At 40.5% G+C, this 16349-nt stretch overlaps 1 protein-coding gene across 2 annotated transcripts in view; it reads right to left on the bottom strand.

The window, feature by feature from the left end:
* Window positions 1-311: 311 nt before the first annotated feature.
* Window positions 312-16349, bottom strand: part of tdrd12 (tudor domain containing 12) — a 277622-nt gene continuing 261584 nt past the window's right edge. For both annotated transcript variants that reach the window (XM_036130848.1, XM_036130849.1), the window contains 3 exons: window positions 1816-1969; window positions 1660-1720; window positions 312-1573 (listed from right to left, as the gene is read on the bottom strand). In XM_036130848.1, coding sequence (XP_035986741.1) covers window positions 1500-1573; window positions 1660-1720; window positions 1816-1969 — 289 coding nt within the window. In that variant the 3' untranslated portion in view covers window positions 312-1499. The remainder of the gene's footprint in view (window positions 1574-1659; window positions 1721-1815; window positions 1970-16349) is intronic.

The following is a 16349-nucleotide window of genomic DNA, read 5'->3' as shown; positions in this document are numbered from 1 at the left end:
CCTTTTCCAAAGTTAAACTTAATCCGACAGAACACTCCTATTGTGGCAAAAGCCTCAAATCAATTCAAGAAAAACAAAGCTAAATCAGTAGGCTCAAAGTGGTTCTGTCTGTGTTTAAAGACTGTTAAGATGAGAATGGTCTAGGGAAGATCGAATTTTTCTATAGTATTCCGAGTCAAAGAAATTTGGCACTATGTATGCATGAGCAAAGGTATAAATGCTGCTGGGTAAAACCCAATAATCAGGGTTTTGGATTACCTGACAAATTATTTATTGTATTAGATACTATGAAATATCAAGGAAACAATGGATACTGAAATGTATATTTAATAATTTCTCAAAGAAAAGCGACATAACATACAATGTAAAACTGCAGCATTCAAGAAAAATGTTAAGAAAGAAAAGATAACTGCAACAACAAAAAGCGTAACACCTATCAGGGTGGGTTTGTCAATTACTTTTCATAATTCTAACAGTTGTGACAGTTAGATCAGTTAGGCAGTTTGGTCATTTACCTTTTCCTCTCAAACATTTACTTTTTTTAACCAAACATTTGAAAAAAAGTCAGGGACAGGTAAACAAGTTTAGAAATGCACAATATATTGTGAACATACCACAACATTAGCGTGAGCTACTGGTATAGCAAATGACAGTTTGAAGTGCAATAACGGTTGGCTAATCATTTGAAATAATGTTTTGTCTGCATGTAGGTGAAAGATGCAATCATATAAATTTTTTCCCCAAAATTACCCATGTTAGTGAGAACACAGTCTACATTGCTTTTTCCTCTATGGTTAAGCCTGCAATTATTAAGATTTATATTTAGAACTATTTTCATTCAAACAAAAAAATTGTTTCTGATTAGAAAAATGTCTTTATCCAACAGACAAGTATGCAAGGTTCAGATTCATTCATTCTTGTGAAGATGTGATTAGGGGCCATCTCGTAAAGTACTGGGAAATGGCATATGTTGTAAACAGGAACTCTTTAAATGAACAGAAGTGACTGAATGTAAACAGTAAGGCATATCTGGATTTCAACTTCAAATAGCTCCAAGTTAGTGCATTAACAAGGTTTAATACTATTTCTGAAATTGTCAAGCTAGTATTTGTAGCAAAGATTGGTGAAATATTCATTTTATATATTACTAGTCAATTTATAAAGGTATTTGTTTTTTGAATTGCCCACCCTGCTTTTAAATGTGATTAGAAACTCTGCCTCGAAGAAAACTTGCAGCTAAATTAAAACGACGAATGGAACAAATAAAAATCAATTCCTTAGTTTTTGATCATCCCGGCAACAATTCTTCCTTCATGCTACTGAAACAATAAGATTTTTTTTAAACAAAGAACTAGATTGTAGACACAGAAGACTGGTCCTGAAGGGCAGCAAAAAATTCTATTTATACACGAGAACAGTAAAAAAAATTAGCAAAATGAATCTGCAAAATCCTTAAAGGGAAGAGATGAAGATGTAAATAACCCAGGCACATTTTTCATTCAGTCACTCTCACTGCCACTCTCTGAGTTCACATAGCAGCTGTCATCTCCTGTATTCTCCTCGAACCACATACCTAAATGAAAAACAATTACAATAAGCATCGGCAAAAGCCCATATACTTGAGATCTATTCATTCTTCAAAACTGCATATTGTCTTACGACTTGATGAGCTGTCTTCTTCTTCATCAACATGGTCCATGTCAAAACTGACAAAAATATTCTGTAGAATGAAATCATATTTTAAAGTCAGAATTTTCTCTTTTCAACACCCAAATTTCTGTCCCACACTGATCGGAGAAAACATGATTTCAGCACCTTACTCTTGAGGAGTCTCTCCCAGTATCCTAGCTGCTGTTTTACCAGTATAAGAACAGGCTGATTGGACTTCATCTCCCAGTAGCAAGTGTCAGTTGAGATTTGCTTATGGAGCTCCAGGTCTGCCCTGTAGAATCGACCATTCACTCTGCCACTGAACACAATCATAACAGAAACCCCTTTAATAAAATGCAGAGCTTTTACTCAAAAATGCAGCAGCTTCAGTGCAGACAAGAGTTTGAAGTACTAAGTGCTTTTTACATAGCTTCCAAATTGTAAATTATGAATCTAGTCAGCTGGACTCTAAACGCAATTGGTCAAATTTTCTCAACAAGAAGACTGGGTGAAGGAGAGCCCCTGTGCCAGACGGGACATGTGCAGCTGGATACACAGTGGACTACCGGGAGAAGGATCACGTGTCTGTCCATTTTGTCAGTCAAGGATGTTGAAAATGTGTTTATGATAGACTTCCGGCGGCGCCCCCGGCGGCAGCGGCTGCGTACAGCTCCGACCTCTTAGTCCTTAAAAGCATCCTTGCACAAATGCCCTTGCACAACCCAATTCTGCACATTCAATGGTTTGTATACTGTGACCTTCTCCTGCATTGTTTACATTTCAATTGTTTTTATAGTGTATTTTAAATCTATGTTTTCTCTGCTGCACCTAAAACTGTAATCTAACTTTTACTGCAATTTACAAAGCTGTATGCAACGAAATTTCGTTCTGTACGCACTCTGTGCATACAAAATGACAAATAAAGTTGTCTAAGTCATTTATGATGTATTTATGATAACAGCATTTCTGATTTTAGGAGCTGGAGTTTAACCTGTAGTATCGGGAAATTCTGAAAACATTGGCAGCTGTTTCGGCCCCTGTCAAGGCTGTCTTTACTATGTGAGGGATATGTCTGCTACCAGCGCTGCTGTGTAAGCAGAACTGCAGGCCAGCTGCGGTTCCTGAACTTGCTGGCAGAATGGAAATGATCTTGGAGAAAGCTGGACTCCGGTAACCTGACAACAGCCAGCTGCATGTATCGCTCCGCCTAGCTCCACTCACATACATCTGGGACACGGCTCATTGAAAGTGATTTCCCCAACCAAATTTATGGTCTGGCCAATCAGGACGCAGGGCGGGTGTTTCCTGGATGTGACGTAGTGGAGAAGTGACCGTGAGATTCCAACAACAATGGCGGCTCGCATCGAGGAAGCAAGCGTTAGCATTGATGCTGCTATTTCTTCCGTGTTGTCCAATCTATCTGATATTGTTTCATTAAAAGAACATCAGAGAACGGCTCTGAAGGCTTTTGTTGGTGGAAACCATGTTTTTGCCCTTCTCCCGACCGGATTTGGCAAGTTTTGTTTTCCGGGGCGCGGGGATGCAGCTGGCTGTTGTCAGGTTAGGACTCCGGCAGAATGACCAGAATTTTGGCTTTTTTGGAATTGCCATTGAAATGTACCACTGAGATTTTAATGCAGACAGAAAAACGAGAGTCTGCCTGCCCAAAACAAATGCTATTATCAGAATCTTGCTTCTCCATCTGCCTCGAAACGCAAGGTTCATCTGCATGAGCCCAGATACAGTTGAGTCCAAATTTATTACCACCACTGGCAGATTTAGAATATGAATTATCTTTATTCAACCAGGAAGTTAGTTTTTTATAAGAAAAAGAAAGGCATAGCTCAAAAATAAACACAAACATAGGAAAGAGTAGGAATTTTAAAATAATTATATTCATGTGTCAGAATTTTTGACACCCTTCTCAATAATGAATGGAACATTTTTGATTTTAAGATATTACTGTCATGGTATTTTTCTGGGATGAACCCGGACACAGCACACACACACAGAGCTAGTTCTTAAAAGTGAGTTTATTGAACAGTGTGGATGATGGATGACGATGGAACACAGAGTCTTACATCAGACGGAGATGTAGGGTGCAGAAGCAGGCCGGCAGGAGTAGTGTGGAGAGTCAGACCAGGAAGGAACACTGGAGCCGATGACTAGAGACCAGGACGGTACACTTGATACCAGGACGAACACAGGAGCCGAGAACAGGAGTGGAGGACTTGAGACCAGAACGGCTCACCAGGAGTTGAGGACTTGAGACCAAGACGGAACCCAGCAGCCGAGAACTTGAAACCAGGATGGCTCACCAGGAGTTGAGAACTTGAGACCAGGGCGGCTCACCAGGGGTTGAGAACTTGAGATCAGGGCGGCTCACCAGGGGTTGAGAACTTGAGATCAGGGCGGCTCACCAGGGGTTGAGAACTTGAGACCAGGGCGGCTCACCAGGGGTTGACAACTTGAGACCAGGGCGGCTCACCAGGGGTTGAGAACTTGAGACCGAGATGGAACCCAGCAGCTGAGAACTTGAAACCAGGACTGAGCACAGGAGCCGAAGACAGAGACCACAGCGAAACACCGGAACCAGCAAAACCAAACTGCGGGCTGAGTTGGAATGAAGTCTCTGGCTGTGACTTAGCTGGAACAGTGCTTCAGGCTGAGACTGGGCTGGAATGAAGTCTCTGGCCGAGGGTGAGCTGGAACAGAGCTGAAGAAGAGTCTCTGGCAGTGACTAAACAAAAATAAAGCTAAAGAAAAGTCTTGTGGTTGACTGAACAAAAAACAAAGCTGGAGAAAAGTCTTCTGGCTGACTGAATAAAAACTGAGCCGACACAGGATAGTGACTGAAACGGAGCAGAAGTTGAACACTACGGACCGGCAACGAGAACAGAATGAGGTGAGTATATATATAGGTGAACACAGGTGACAACAGATCAGTGATAATTACAGCCTGACAGCTGGAACCAATCAGGCTGCGCATGGAAGTGAGAGAGGAAGGGAAGTTCAGCTTGCAGCCTACAAGCTGCATCCTGACAATTACAGCACAGAAGTTAAACTTTAAAGAAGTATAATAAAATTAACTAGCTTTTAAAGATTGACAGAAATGTTATTAAACCTTTGCCTAAAGTTAAATATTGTTGAAGGTAATCTTGGCTGCTGTAGCTTGTCTGTCTGGCAGGTGTTTTGGGGTTGGAGTAAAAATTAGTCCATAGACGTTAAAATGTACTTTAATTTGAAAAAACACAGCCTGCTCCATGCTGTCTGGCTGCGAAGCTGCTAGTGGCTACTAAATAGCTTCTCCAAGGAGGGAAGGAAAACTAGAGACGACAGTCCAGAGGTGCCCAATTAGCGTCTTTGTTACTATATTTAGCAACTTTTCAGACCCTTCTAGTAATTTTCTTTCAAAACGTTACTAGCAACAAGCAATATTTAGCGACTTTTTTGTTTTAATGGCGACTTTACCGAAAGCACCAGTCATTCTGGAATCACTGTGTCTAGGCAGCAGTGAAAGCTGCTATTTGGTTTCCTACTTCCATCAGTGCTGTCTCACAGGCACACCACAGCTGCCATGCCACATAAATCTAGTAAAAGGTATTGTTTTGTCTCTGAAACTGTTGCACTAAAACAATTTCCTGAATTTGATTCACACACAGTTTCAATCACTCATTCACCTCGTTCACTTTGAACCCTAACCCTCTGGTGTCTGTTTTTGAGAACTGTCTGAAAACAGTTTTTGAAAACAACTTTTTGGTACAGTTTGTTTTATATAGTGTCAATTCAGGCAGTGTATTATAATTCATAAATAACTTTATAAAAGGTAATTTTTAGCTCCAAACACACTTAATCACTATTTTTTATATATACAAATTTAATTAAAGGACTGCAAAAATGACAATAGAAAAATGAATATTGGCAATTTTCTTGCCAATATGCAGTAAAAAATTAGAAAAATTATGAAGATAAAAAAGGAAATATCAACAAAATATTAAACAATAAGAACATGGAGTAGCAGTATATTAACCAGTTTGCCTAATAATAATGTACATACTGAGAGAGTAGGCTTAAAGGAAATGGGTCTAGAAGGTGCAATGTATTGGATCCAGGGTTTGCAAAGGAGATTTTTTTTCATTTAACTTACATATATATTATGAATGCTGTCGATCCACTCTTCTAATGTGGATATTGTGGATATACAATGTTCTCCTAATACTATCTTGGGTTTGTCTTTGTTTAACGAAACCTATTTGATCATTGTGTATTAACTCCAGTAGTAAGAACTCTAGTCTCCTTGATAATATAGATGTGAGCAATTTGTAGTCAATGTTTAGGACACTTACAGGTTTATAATCTCCACATTCTAATTTATCCTTTCCCTCTTTAGGGATAATAGAAATGTTCCGCTCTCCATGAGGGGGAATTTCATTCTTTTCCAGCACCCTACCCTCACCAGAGTTGAGATTAAGAGTCCTGCATGGATTCATACCAATTTGAGATGAAGCTGTCTGGTCCTGGAGACCCCCCGCCCCCTTAATCTCTTGATTGCTTCTTTTACTTCTTCATATGTTATCTTGCTTGTTGACTACTCTATCTGTGACCTTAGGCAGGTGTTTAGTCAAAAGAAGTTTCTGTATTATTTATTTAATCTCTATCTTTCTTTATGTCTAAATTTTTTCTTAATTTCTTTTTTCAAAGTTACTGAATGTCGTTTTGTAGTTTGTTTTTGCAATTCTTCCAGTTCTCTGAACCTATTCTGTCTAGTGTCTTTCCTCATAAGAACAAATTGTTATTATCCTGCCTCTTATCATAGCTTTTAAAGCATCCCACAGTATCGGTGGTGTCCCCATTAACATTATGATCTAAGTAGGATTCGATTTGCTGGTGAAGATTCTCAGTCATCCAGGTCATAGTCATTCCAAAAAAAGTAAAAAACAAAACAGCTGGACTTGTTTTCCGTAGTTTGAAGACGTTTCGCTTCCTATCCAGGAAGCTTTCTCAATTCAAAAAGTCTGGAGTAATGTGGAGTATCTAGTTTTATACAACTGGCCAGCAAAGGCCTATTAACATGCAAATTCAACAGAAACAGGTCCATTCCCTTAGTAATGGGAAGTCGTTAAAGTCATTAAGCCAGCAGATTGAACCGAAACTGGTCCACTCCTCTGTAACGGGGAGTCGTTAGGGTCGTTATTGGCCTGGCTTGCAGGAACGATGTTTTGATCACCCGAATGAGGGTGAGAATGCGGTACCGCGCGCGAGCTATTTTTAGAAACACAACGTCACAATGACGTCACATCACGTGGTACGCAGTGGGGCAAACTTTTGAAACCCGCCGCTGCTTTGCTTTAAAAGAGACATGCGTTAGCCTAGGTTTTACTCGGTAAACGACTGCTTTTTCGAAATCTAAGACCATGGTTTTTAAACATTGTTGCTATGGAACGTGCAACAGCGACTCGAGGTACGCTGATCGGCCGCATATGAAGGATGTTTTCTTCAAGACTGCCAAGGAGAAATGTGTGCGCTGGGACCGGGGCGGTCGGCCTACACAACAGTTCAACCCGGAAAAAGTTACCAAATTCAAGTACATATGTAGCAAGCATTTTGTCGGAGGAAAGGGCACAACCGAAGAACATCCTGACCCAATTCCAGCGACATCAAGTCAAGGTAAGAGTATTTTGGTGGCCGACATGTTAATAAAGAAGCGCCTGCTACCATGATAGCATATAGGCTATCATGATAGCAGGCGCTAACATGATAGCCTGCTACCAGGCTTACTCAAAAACATTTCAAATGAGACAAACATTAAACATATACCCATTCCTGGACGGTGATTGCAAACAACAACAAAAAAAAAAAAAAACGGCCGACACTGCCATGATCGCCGCGCAGGAAAAAAAAACAAAGCTTACCGTTTGATCAACTCGGCCAGTTTTCCAGTTTTTTTAAGCCCTCGAACCTCAAGCCATCGTTTGAGCTGAAGGTTGGTGTGTTCTTCGACAGTTCGGCCAGTAAACCGTGCGCCTGGGACATCGTCTTGGGAAAGTTTAACGGCTGTAAAGTCGGTCAGATCGCTGGTTCTGTTGCGCTTGTAATAGCTGGGTTATCCGTGCTTTCTCTCCTGTATGCCCTACCTAAGCGGCAAAAGGGGCGTTGCTCTTGAGACGGTGACGTCACGTGCGCGGTACCGCATTGAGGTGATGATTGGCCAGAATTAATCCTATAGCTGTATTATGCAAGTGAAAAGTGAAACCTACTGCCTCTGATGCATACCTACATCAGAGGCAGTAGAAACAGTCAGGAAACATCTTCAACAAGACAGTGACATATATAACAGAACTAATTTCACTCTGGACCAGATTTGTACCCTACTGGACCTTTGACTTTCAACAACTTATTTCAAGTTCAGGGATCATTTCTACAGACAGGAGCATGGTTGTGTCACCTATTGTAGCCAATCTTTACATGGAAGAAATGGAAAAGGGAGCTTTGGGAACCTTCAGAGGAACACCACCAAGCCGCTGGTTTAGATATGTGGACGACACATTTGTCAAAATCCAGTTAAATGAAGTGGAAGCTTTCACAAGACACATCAACTCGGTGGATAACAATATCAAGTTTACTACAAAGGATGCCAACAACAACAAGCTACCTTTTCTCGACTGTTTGGTGAACATGGAAGGAGATGGAAACCTCAACATTGAAGTATATAGGAAGCTCACTCACACAGACCAATATCTTCTTTTTGACTCACACCACCCACTGGAGCACAAACTTTCAGTTATTAGAACCTTACACCACCGGGCCGAGCATGTCCCTACTAAATAAGAAGGGAAGCACAGGGATCAGAAACACATCAAAGATGCTCTCCAAACCTGTGGGTACCCTACATGGGCTTTTGTCAAATCTGCAAGAAAATCCAAAAGACCCCCTGCAGAACTTAATGGTGAGAAGAATAAATCCAAAAACATTGTCTCCCCATATGTTGCTGGAGTCTCTGTAAAACTTAAGAGGATTTTCTCCAAACACAAAATCCCAGTACATTTCACCAAACAGGACCCTCAGACAGAGGCTGGTGCATTCCAAGGTCAAAACCCCCAAACCTAAGATGAGTGGAGTGGTGTATGCCGTTCAGTGCAGTGAGGAATGTTCTGATCTTTATATTGGAGAAACAAAACAACCTCTCCACAGACACATGGCTCAATACAGGAGAGCTACCTCCTCAGGAAAAGACTCTGCTGTCCACCTACACCTTAAGGACAAAGGACACTCCTTTGAGGACCAAAATGTTCACATTTTGGACAAAGAAGACAGATGGTTTGAAAGGGGTGTGAAGGAAGCCATCTACGTTAAGAGAGAAAAAACAACCTTAAACAGAGGAGGGGGCCTTAGGTTCCAATAGGGCTGGACGATAATTCAATAACAATATATATCGATCGATAGACGTGTAACACGATAGGAAAAAAATGGGTCGATAAAAGTTTGATATACAGTTTTCCTTCCTTCCTCTTAGCCTATTATATTTATATTAGTTGATGCTACAGTCACTACTTCTTCTCCTCAATCAATCGTAATCGTGCACCCAGGCAACACCGTCACAAAGCGCCGCACTCTCAAACCACAACACAGAGCATGTGAATATGTCGCAGCAAGGAGCGGCGGAGGAAACGGTTCCAAAATGGGGTTTTACTAGTTCGCCAGTCTGACAGAAATAAACCACAGTGATTTGTAAAATTTGCAAGGAACCGGTAAAAACAAAGTCTGGTAATGCAACCAACTTGTTTCATCACGTAAGCCGCTCACTCCCGCAGCAGCGCGAGCTGTGCAGCCCCGCCGCCGGTCCTTGTCCTCTTCTTAGGAATCTTCTGGAAGTTCTTGCAAAACAGAGCAGGTCTAGCAGCTAAACTGGGCTCCCTTCTTTGTGATAAAATTAAAAAGCGTCCAAGCGGCACAAGGACATCACGCATGCAGTAACGTGCTTCATAGTGATGGATATGCTGCTGTTGTCTGCAGTTGAAAAACCTGGCTTCAAACAACTACTCGCCACTCTTGATCCGCGATATAAAGTTCCGCGACGCAAGTTTTTCTCTAACAGCGCTCCCTAAATTGTGCAACTAATGCAGGGAATCAGTGCAAAATGAGCTGCAATCTGTGTCTTCCCACGCCACAACCTCGAACCTCAGCCCTACGTCAGCCTCTCAATTATGAAACCTGAGAAGTAACTAGTGTACTATTCTCATCTAAATGGGCTATTTTATTTATTTGGTATATTTATTTTAGTCATTTTACTGGTCATTATGTGTCATTTAATAACATAACTCAGGTCTCTTAAGTTATTTTTCTTTAAAAAAAATTTTGTTATGGTTAAAAAAGTTGGTTAAATAAAGATTTAATAGGAATTCTGTGTTCGTGTTCTTTATTAAAATCAAATCATTTAGCAATATCATAAAATGTCCAGGCAGAGCTGCACATAAAATATGGTTTTAAATAGTTTCAATAATTATCAATATCGATTAATATGCATTTTTTTTTATCGATAAGCTTTTTTTCTATATCGTCCAGCCCTAGGTTCCAACTCTCAAAAACTTATAATACAGCTATAGGATTAATTCCGGCCAATCATCACATCAATTCTCACCCTCATTCGGGTGATCAAAACATCGTTCCTGCAAGCCAGGCCAATAACGACCCCCGTTACAGAGGAGTGGACCAGTTTCGGTTCAATCTGCTGGCTTAATGACTTTAAAGTACTTCTTGATTCTGAGATCATACAAGTTGCTAAATGTTAGAAAGTTCACATATTATTATGACCCGAGCAAAAAAAAAATAAAAAAATTTGATGAAAAAGTGGATTTTTAAGGCTTTTTAGCTAAAGGCTCATAAAAAAATGTTGCAAGACTGATGACATAATTTGTAGGCAAGCGTTGATCTGTTGACATGGTAACAAGTTACTTCCTGGTTGCAAACTCGCTTTCTCAAACACAAATAGACATGGCTAAAAAGTGTGTGGCTTATGGTTGGTCAAATACCAACAAGGATAATGTCTCCTTACACACATTTCCGAACCCAAAAAGTCCCGGTGTGCGAAATTCAGTTCCCCTGTGAAAATATGTTGCCCTCTGTGTCGCCAGCGCTGCAGGCAGAGAGGCGGTGTTTCACGGCGCTTCTGATCAGTTTCTCGGTAAAACAACTCATATAATCATGTCAAGATTGACATTCAGTTTAATCGGCAGCTGTTGTTTACAAAATTGTAAAATAAAAATTAGGGCTGGGCAACGATTAAAATATTTAATCGCGATTAATCGCACTGATTAATCGCGATTAATCGCTATTAATCGCATTGTATTTACAAACTCCAAGAATGAATTCAAAAGTAGTGTAAAGAGCACTTTTATTTTAATGTTCTGCTGCCATATGAACAAAAGTGTTGTAACATTTGTAGCACTTATCAGTAACACATATTTAGTGTAAAGCTCAACTTAAACATGTAAAACAAAAAATAGCAATAATAATAAATTAAAGCCTATTGCCACTGACAGGGAATTCTCTTTATGGGGAAAAGATCTACCAAAAACAGGCAATTTCTGAGGTAACAGCAGGGAGCAGCATTACCATTTTATGTTCAATACCAAAATTTAACTTGGCAGTGGTTCCAACTAACTTGTTTCTGTCATATTCCATGCTGGAAGAACTTTAAACTGAAATGCTTGCTAACTCGATATGCTTGCGTTTATTTGACGTTAACACGCGGTTTTTTGTTGTTGCTTTCTTGCGCGCATATAGTGAATGGCAGGGGGAAAACAGGCAAAAATACATGGATACTTTGAAACGAGAAGCGACTTCACCAACGGCGTCGATGCAGACCCCCCCCCCCCCTCCGCGCTCCGCTCCGCACAAAACTTGTTCCGGCCGCCAACTCACCGCCTCGCCTCGCCTAAGCTCGCTCACGGTACCTGCGGGAAACACCGCCTTCCGCATGTCAGCTGTGTTTTTTTCCGGCCAGCACCTTTCTTCCTCTTTGAATCTGAGGCTGGGCTGACAGCGAGGTTATTGGCGCATTATCGCCACCTACTGTTCTGATTCAAACCCCTACACCGCAGCAACAGACCTTCACAAAATAAAAGCATGTGACCAACATGCGTTAACGCGCGTTAAAGAAAATATCACCGTTAATAGTCTAATGAGTTAACGCGAAATTAACGCGTTAACTTGCCCAGCCCTAATAAAAATAAATAAACGCTGTCTTAAGGCAGCTGAAATATCCACCGAGATCTGTCGCCACAGCAGCCTGCTGTGAAGCGACGTGTTCTCCACACTACCTCTCAGCACGGCGCTGCTACCCCGCAGAACCCTGAGGCGTGGTGGGGATAGACCCACAGCTCTTTCGGTTCGGAACCCCCATGCCCCCCCCCGGAGAATATGAGAGCCACAGCGCAATAGATAAATACGCGTCCGGATTATTAAGTAAAATTCCAGGTACACATAATGCTGAGATGAATGCAGTGGTTTGTGCTGAATGTACATCTTTTTCTTTTATGTGCTGTTTTGGCGGATTTCAGCCATCATAAACGATGCCAGGCTATCGAGCTTCAACAAGTTGTTTCCGTGTTTAGATCCGAACTGTCAGCCAGAACCGCAATTATAAGCCCCGATTTCAATTATACACCAGCAACCCATTTCGTTTATTCTCCTAAAATGTTTTTCTCAGACTTACCCAAGTCGTAACAGACGCTTGCGCTGTCTTTCGTGTTAAAAAATCATCACTTTGTGAATCGCTATCTGAACTTGTCGTGGTGTACTTCATTGTACTCTATGTAGCGTAGCCTGGGCCACACCTATGGACTACGTCATTGTACCACGTGACCCAAATTGTGGATTTTCAGCCTAGCGGTCGCTGAGGGACAATTTTAAGTCCTTAACAAAAACTTAACGGCGCAATCACGATCTTAATGCCACATTTTTTGAAAATATGGTCACTAATGCATGTATTTTCGAGTTGTTCGATCTCAGAATCAAGAAGTACTTTAACGCCTGCCCATTACTAAGTGGGTGGACCTGTTTCTGTTGAATTTGCATGTTAATAGGCCTGATGGCCAGTAGTATAAAAGTTGATACTCCACATTACTCCAGACTTTTTGAATTGAGAAAGCTTCCTGGATAGGAATGTTTGGGCCAGAGTCCTCAAAAAATAATCTTCTTAACCAATCACTTAATCTGGGTGGCATTAACTTGGCCTCTGGTAATAAAGTAAAAAATGTTGGTGTTATTTTTGACCAAGACATGTCATTTGAATCCCATATTAAACAGGTTTCCAGAGTTTCGTTTTTTCACCTCCGGAATATCGCCAAAATTAGAAACATTCTGTCCAGGAGTGATGCTGAAAAACTAGTCCATGCATTTGTTACTTCAAGGCTGGACTATTGTAATTCTTTGCTATCAGGAAGTCAGTTCAAAGCCTTCAGCTGATCCAAAATGCTGCAGCAAGAGTTCTGATGAAAATCAACAAGCGGGATCATATTTCTCCAATTTTAGCTTCCCTTCATTGGCTTCCTGTTAAATCAAGAACAGAATTTAAAATTCTTCTAATGTATAAAGCCCTTAATAATCAAGCTCCATCATATATCAGAGCTCTGATTACCCCGTATGTTCCTAACAGAGCACCTCGCTCTCAGACTGCAGGTCTGCTGGTGGTTCCTAAAGTAGAATGGGAGGCAGATCCTTTAGCTATCAGGCTCCTCTCCTGTGGAACCAACTCCCAGTTTTGGTCCGTGAGGCCGACACCCTGTCTACTTTTAAGACTAATCTTAAAACTTTCCTTTTGACAAAGCTTATAACTAGAGTGGCTCATGTTACTCTGAGCTACCTTTATAGTTTTGCTGCTATAGGCTTAGGCTACTGGAGGACATCAGGACCTAATTTTCTCACTCTATAGAGTTCTACTGTTCTTCAATTATGCATTGCGTGTCGTCATTTCTTCTTTAACTTTCTGTTCTCTCTCTTTTATCTTCATAGTAGGTACACCTGGTCTGGCGTTCTGTTAACTGTGACATCATCCAGAGAAGACAGCTCACCCCCTACTACCATCTAATGTAGAACAGATTACTGGATCAATATGTGCTTCTGTGCTTTTTTGTCTCTCTTGTTGTGTCTCTGCTCTGTCTTCTGTAACCCCCAGTCGATCGAGGCAGATGACCGTTCATATTGAGCCCGGTTCTGCCGGAGGTTTTCCTCCCCGTTAATGGGGAGTTTTTCTTCCCACTGCCGCTTCATGTTTTTTTAGTATGAGGGATTGCTGCAAAGCCATGGACAATGCAGACGACTCTCCCTGTGGCTCTACGCTTCTCCAGGAGTGAATGCTGCTTGTCGGGACTTTGAAGCAATTAACTGGTTTCCCTTATATAGGACATTTTTGACCAATCTGTATAATCTGACCCAATCTGTATAATATGATTGAACTTGACTTTGTAAAGTGCCTTGAGATGACATGTTTCATGAACTGGCGCTATATAAATAAAATTGAATTGAATAGGAAGCGAAACGTCTTGCTTATGTTGCTTGCATCAGGTTTGCCGTTAGATTAATGTGTGTTTAGGTTCAGCCTGGTATTAAAATCACCACCACATATTAGGAGCCTGAGATATTTTGTTATTGTCAGTTCAAAAATGGATCTGTAAAAGTCCCAGTTGCTACCTGGAGGAATTTATACATACATTTATACATACACTAATCTCTATATCATTAATTTTGCCTTTAACCAAATGTACCCGTTTTGTCCCTGTGTTTAGAAATATATTTAATGTTTATTGTTCTAGAAATCAGAATCACCACTCCTCTTCTCCTCCCCAAACAGTGTGAGGAAAAATAGACTTACTTATATCCTGATTTATTTAGTTTTACCTGCTTAACATCATCGAGGGGTAATTCTTGCTAGAAAGCCATTTGAATTTGGACTCTCTTTAATTTTTATAGTATTTTTCTCTCTTAATTGAGTTGAGTACACCTTTGATATATTCATATTCATCTATGTATTCTTATCCACAACTTCACTCCAGATTTCAGTAAGCCTCATGGTAATAAAATAAAACAAGTGAACAAGCAGAAACTGATAAAAATAACATGAACTAAATTCAAACAAAGCACTTTCCATTCAACTCCCAATGTAGAGGTCTGTGAACAAGACCCTATTGAGCATCTCAGAAGACGCTCTAAAGGGAGATCCCTCTTCATGTCCTTGGTTTGATGGCCTCTTATTGGAATGCATGATGAAAGTAAACCCAAACCTGACTGCTCAGTAGATCAGTAGTTCAGTGGGATATCAGTGTTTTAGGGTAAAACTCGCCTCTTAGTTATGATGATAACCATCGGGTCAGAGGGAGAAGGAGTCAAAACAAAACCACTAAGTGGATTAAAAACAGATGGGATGCATTGCACAGCCAATGCTTTCGGCTCTTTTCACTTTCCCTCACACATCTAATCCTGAGCTTTCACGCCAACAATAATGTTTTGTATGTTTTTGCATTCTGTTTATATCCACATTCATACACTTTTTCTTAAAGCCTGGAAAAAAGTTTCAAATTTCCAGGTCATTCCAGAGTCTTACACTTTGCTTGCAACTGGGGCAGGAGCTTAATACCCTTGAAAGAAAACTGTTTCGCACAGCTTGCATGTGCTGACACTGTCACTCCAAGCGTACTTTAAAGTATAGTTTATGGGTTAGGTTTCTGCAATGTTATCAGCATGTAAAAACTCATCTTCAGAACCAATTTCTGCTCGAAATGGTGATCTACACCGCATGATCTACGTTCAGCAGTTATCACTGGTTAGTTCAACTGTAAATTGCAAACAATACGGGCAGAGTTGCTCTCTCTGCCTTTACTCCCTCGTTTCCTATGTCTAGAGGAGGATGCGCTCCAGTGCGTAAAGAAGCGGAGGGATATTTCAGCTATACTCAAAGTGTCTGTAGTGCAAGCAGGTTTCTTTATAACTCCTGTTAATCGTCACTTATTTTAGAGCCCAAATAAGCGACTTCACTTTCATAAACAAGCTCAAAAAACCGCAACCTGCCTCTCATGAAATTTGCAAGTGACTTTAGAAAAAATAAGCTCAAAGTTACATAAAATAAGCGGAGTTGGCAACAGTGAGTGCGGGTCTGTTATGCTACTGTCTCTAACATTCTTGGAACTACGGAAAGTGCTGAGGGTAAAAAAAAAAAAAAAAAAAAAAAAAAAAACACAGTCCTGAGAGCGCTGCGTGGAAAAAACATTAGGGAACGGTGCATGTGTTTTAACGCGCGATTATCGGGCTTCAAAATTTTTTTTGCTGTTATGGTCTAACAAAATGAATGCATTAATAAGGCATTAAAACTGACAGCCCTAGTGTAAAGTGATTTTGCCTCCACATGGAAGGGAAGGGGAGATGCAGCAGTGGGATAATGTAATTTTATTATTTGTTTTGGGGTTTATATAATCAATACGTTTTACCAAAAACTTTTCAGAATTTCACAATAGCATTAAGTAGAGGTCTTACTGTTTAATGCATAGACTTGTTTGGTGGTTGCAATTTGCACTATATGTTCTACATGATTGATGTCCAACTCAACAAGCTATTCTCTTGAATAATATTCTGAATAATAAAAACAGTTGTTGTTTACAAACATCTTTATCTACAGGTAATTTTTGCTGCCTTTGGTTAATGCAGAG

Source organism: Fundulus heteroclitus, unplaced genomic scaffold (genome assembly GCF_011125445.2).
Source record: "Fundulus heteroclitus isolate FHET01 unplaced genomic scaffold, MU-UCD_Fhet_4.1 scaffold_39, whole genome shotgun sequence".
Taxonomy (NCBI): domain Eukaryota; kingdom Metazoa; phylum Chordata; class Actinopteri; order Cyprinodontiformes; family Fundulidae; genus Fundulus; species Fundulus heteroclitus.
The sequence above is the reverse complement of the archived record's forward strand: the minus strand, read 5'-3'. Positions and strand labels throughout refer to the sequence as shown.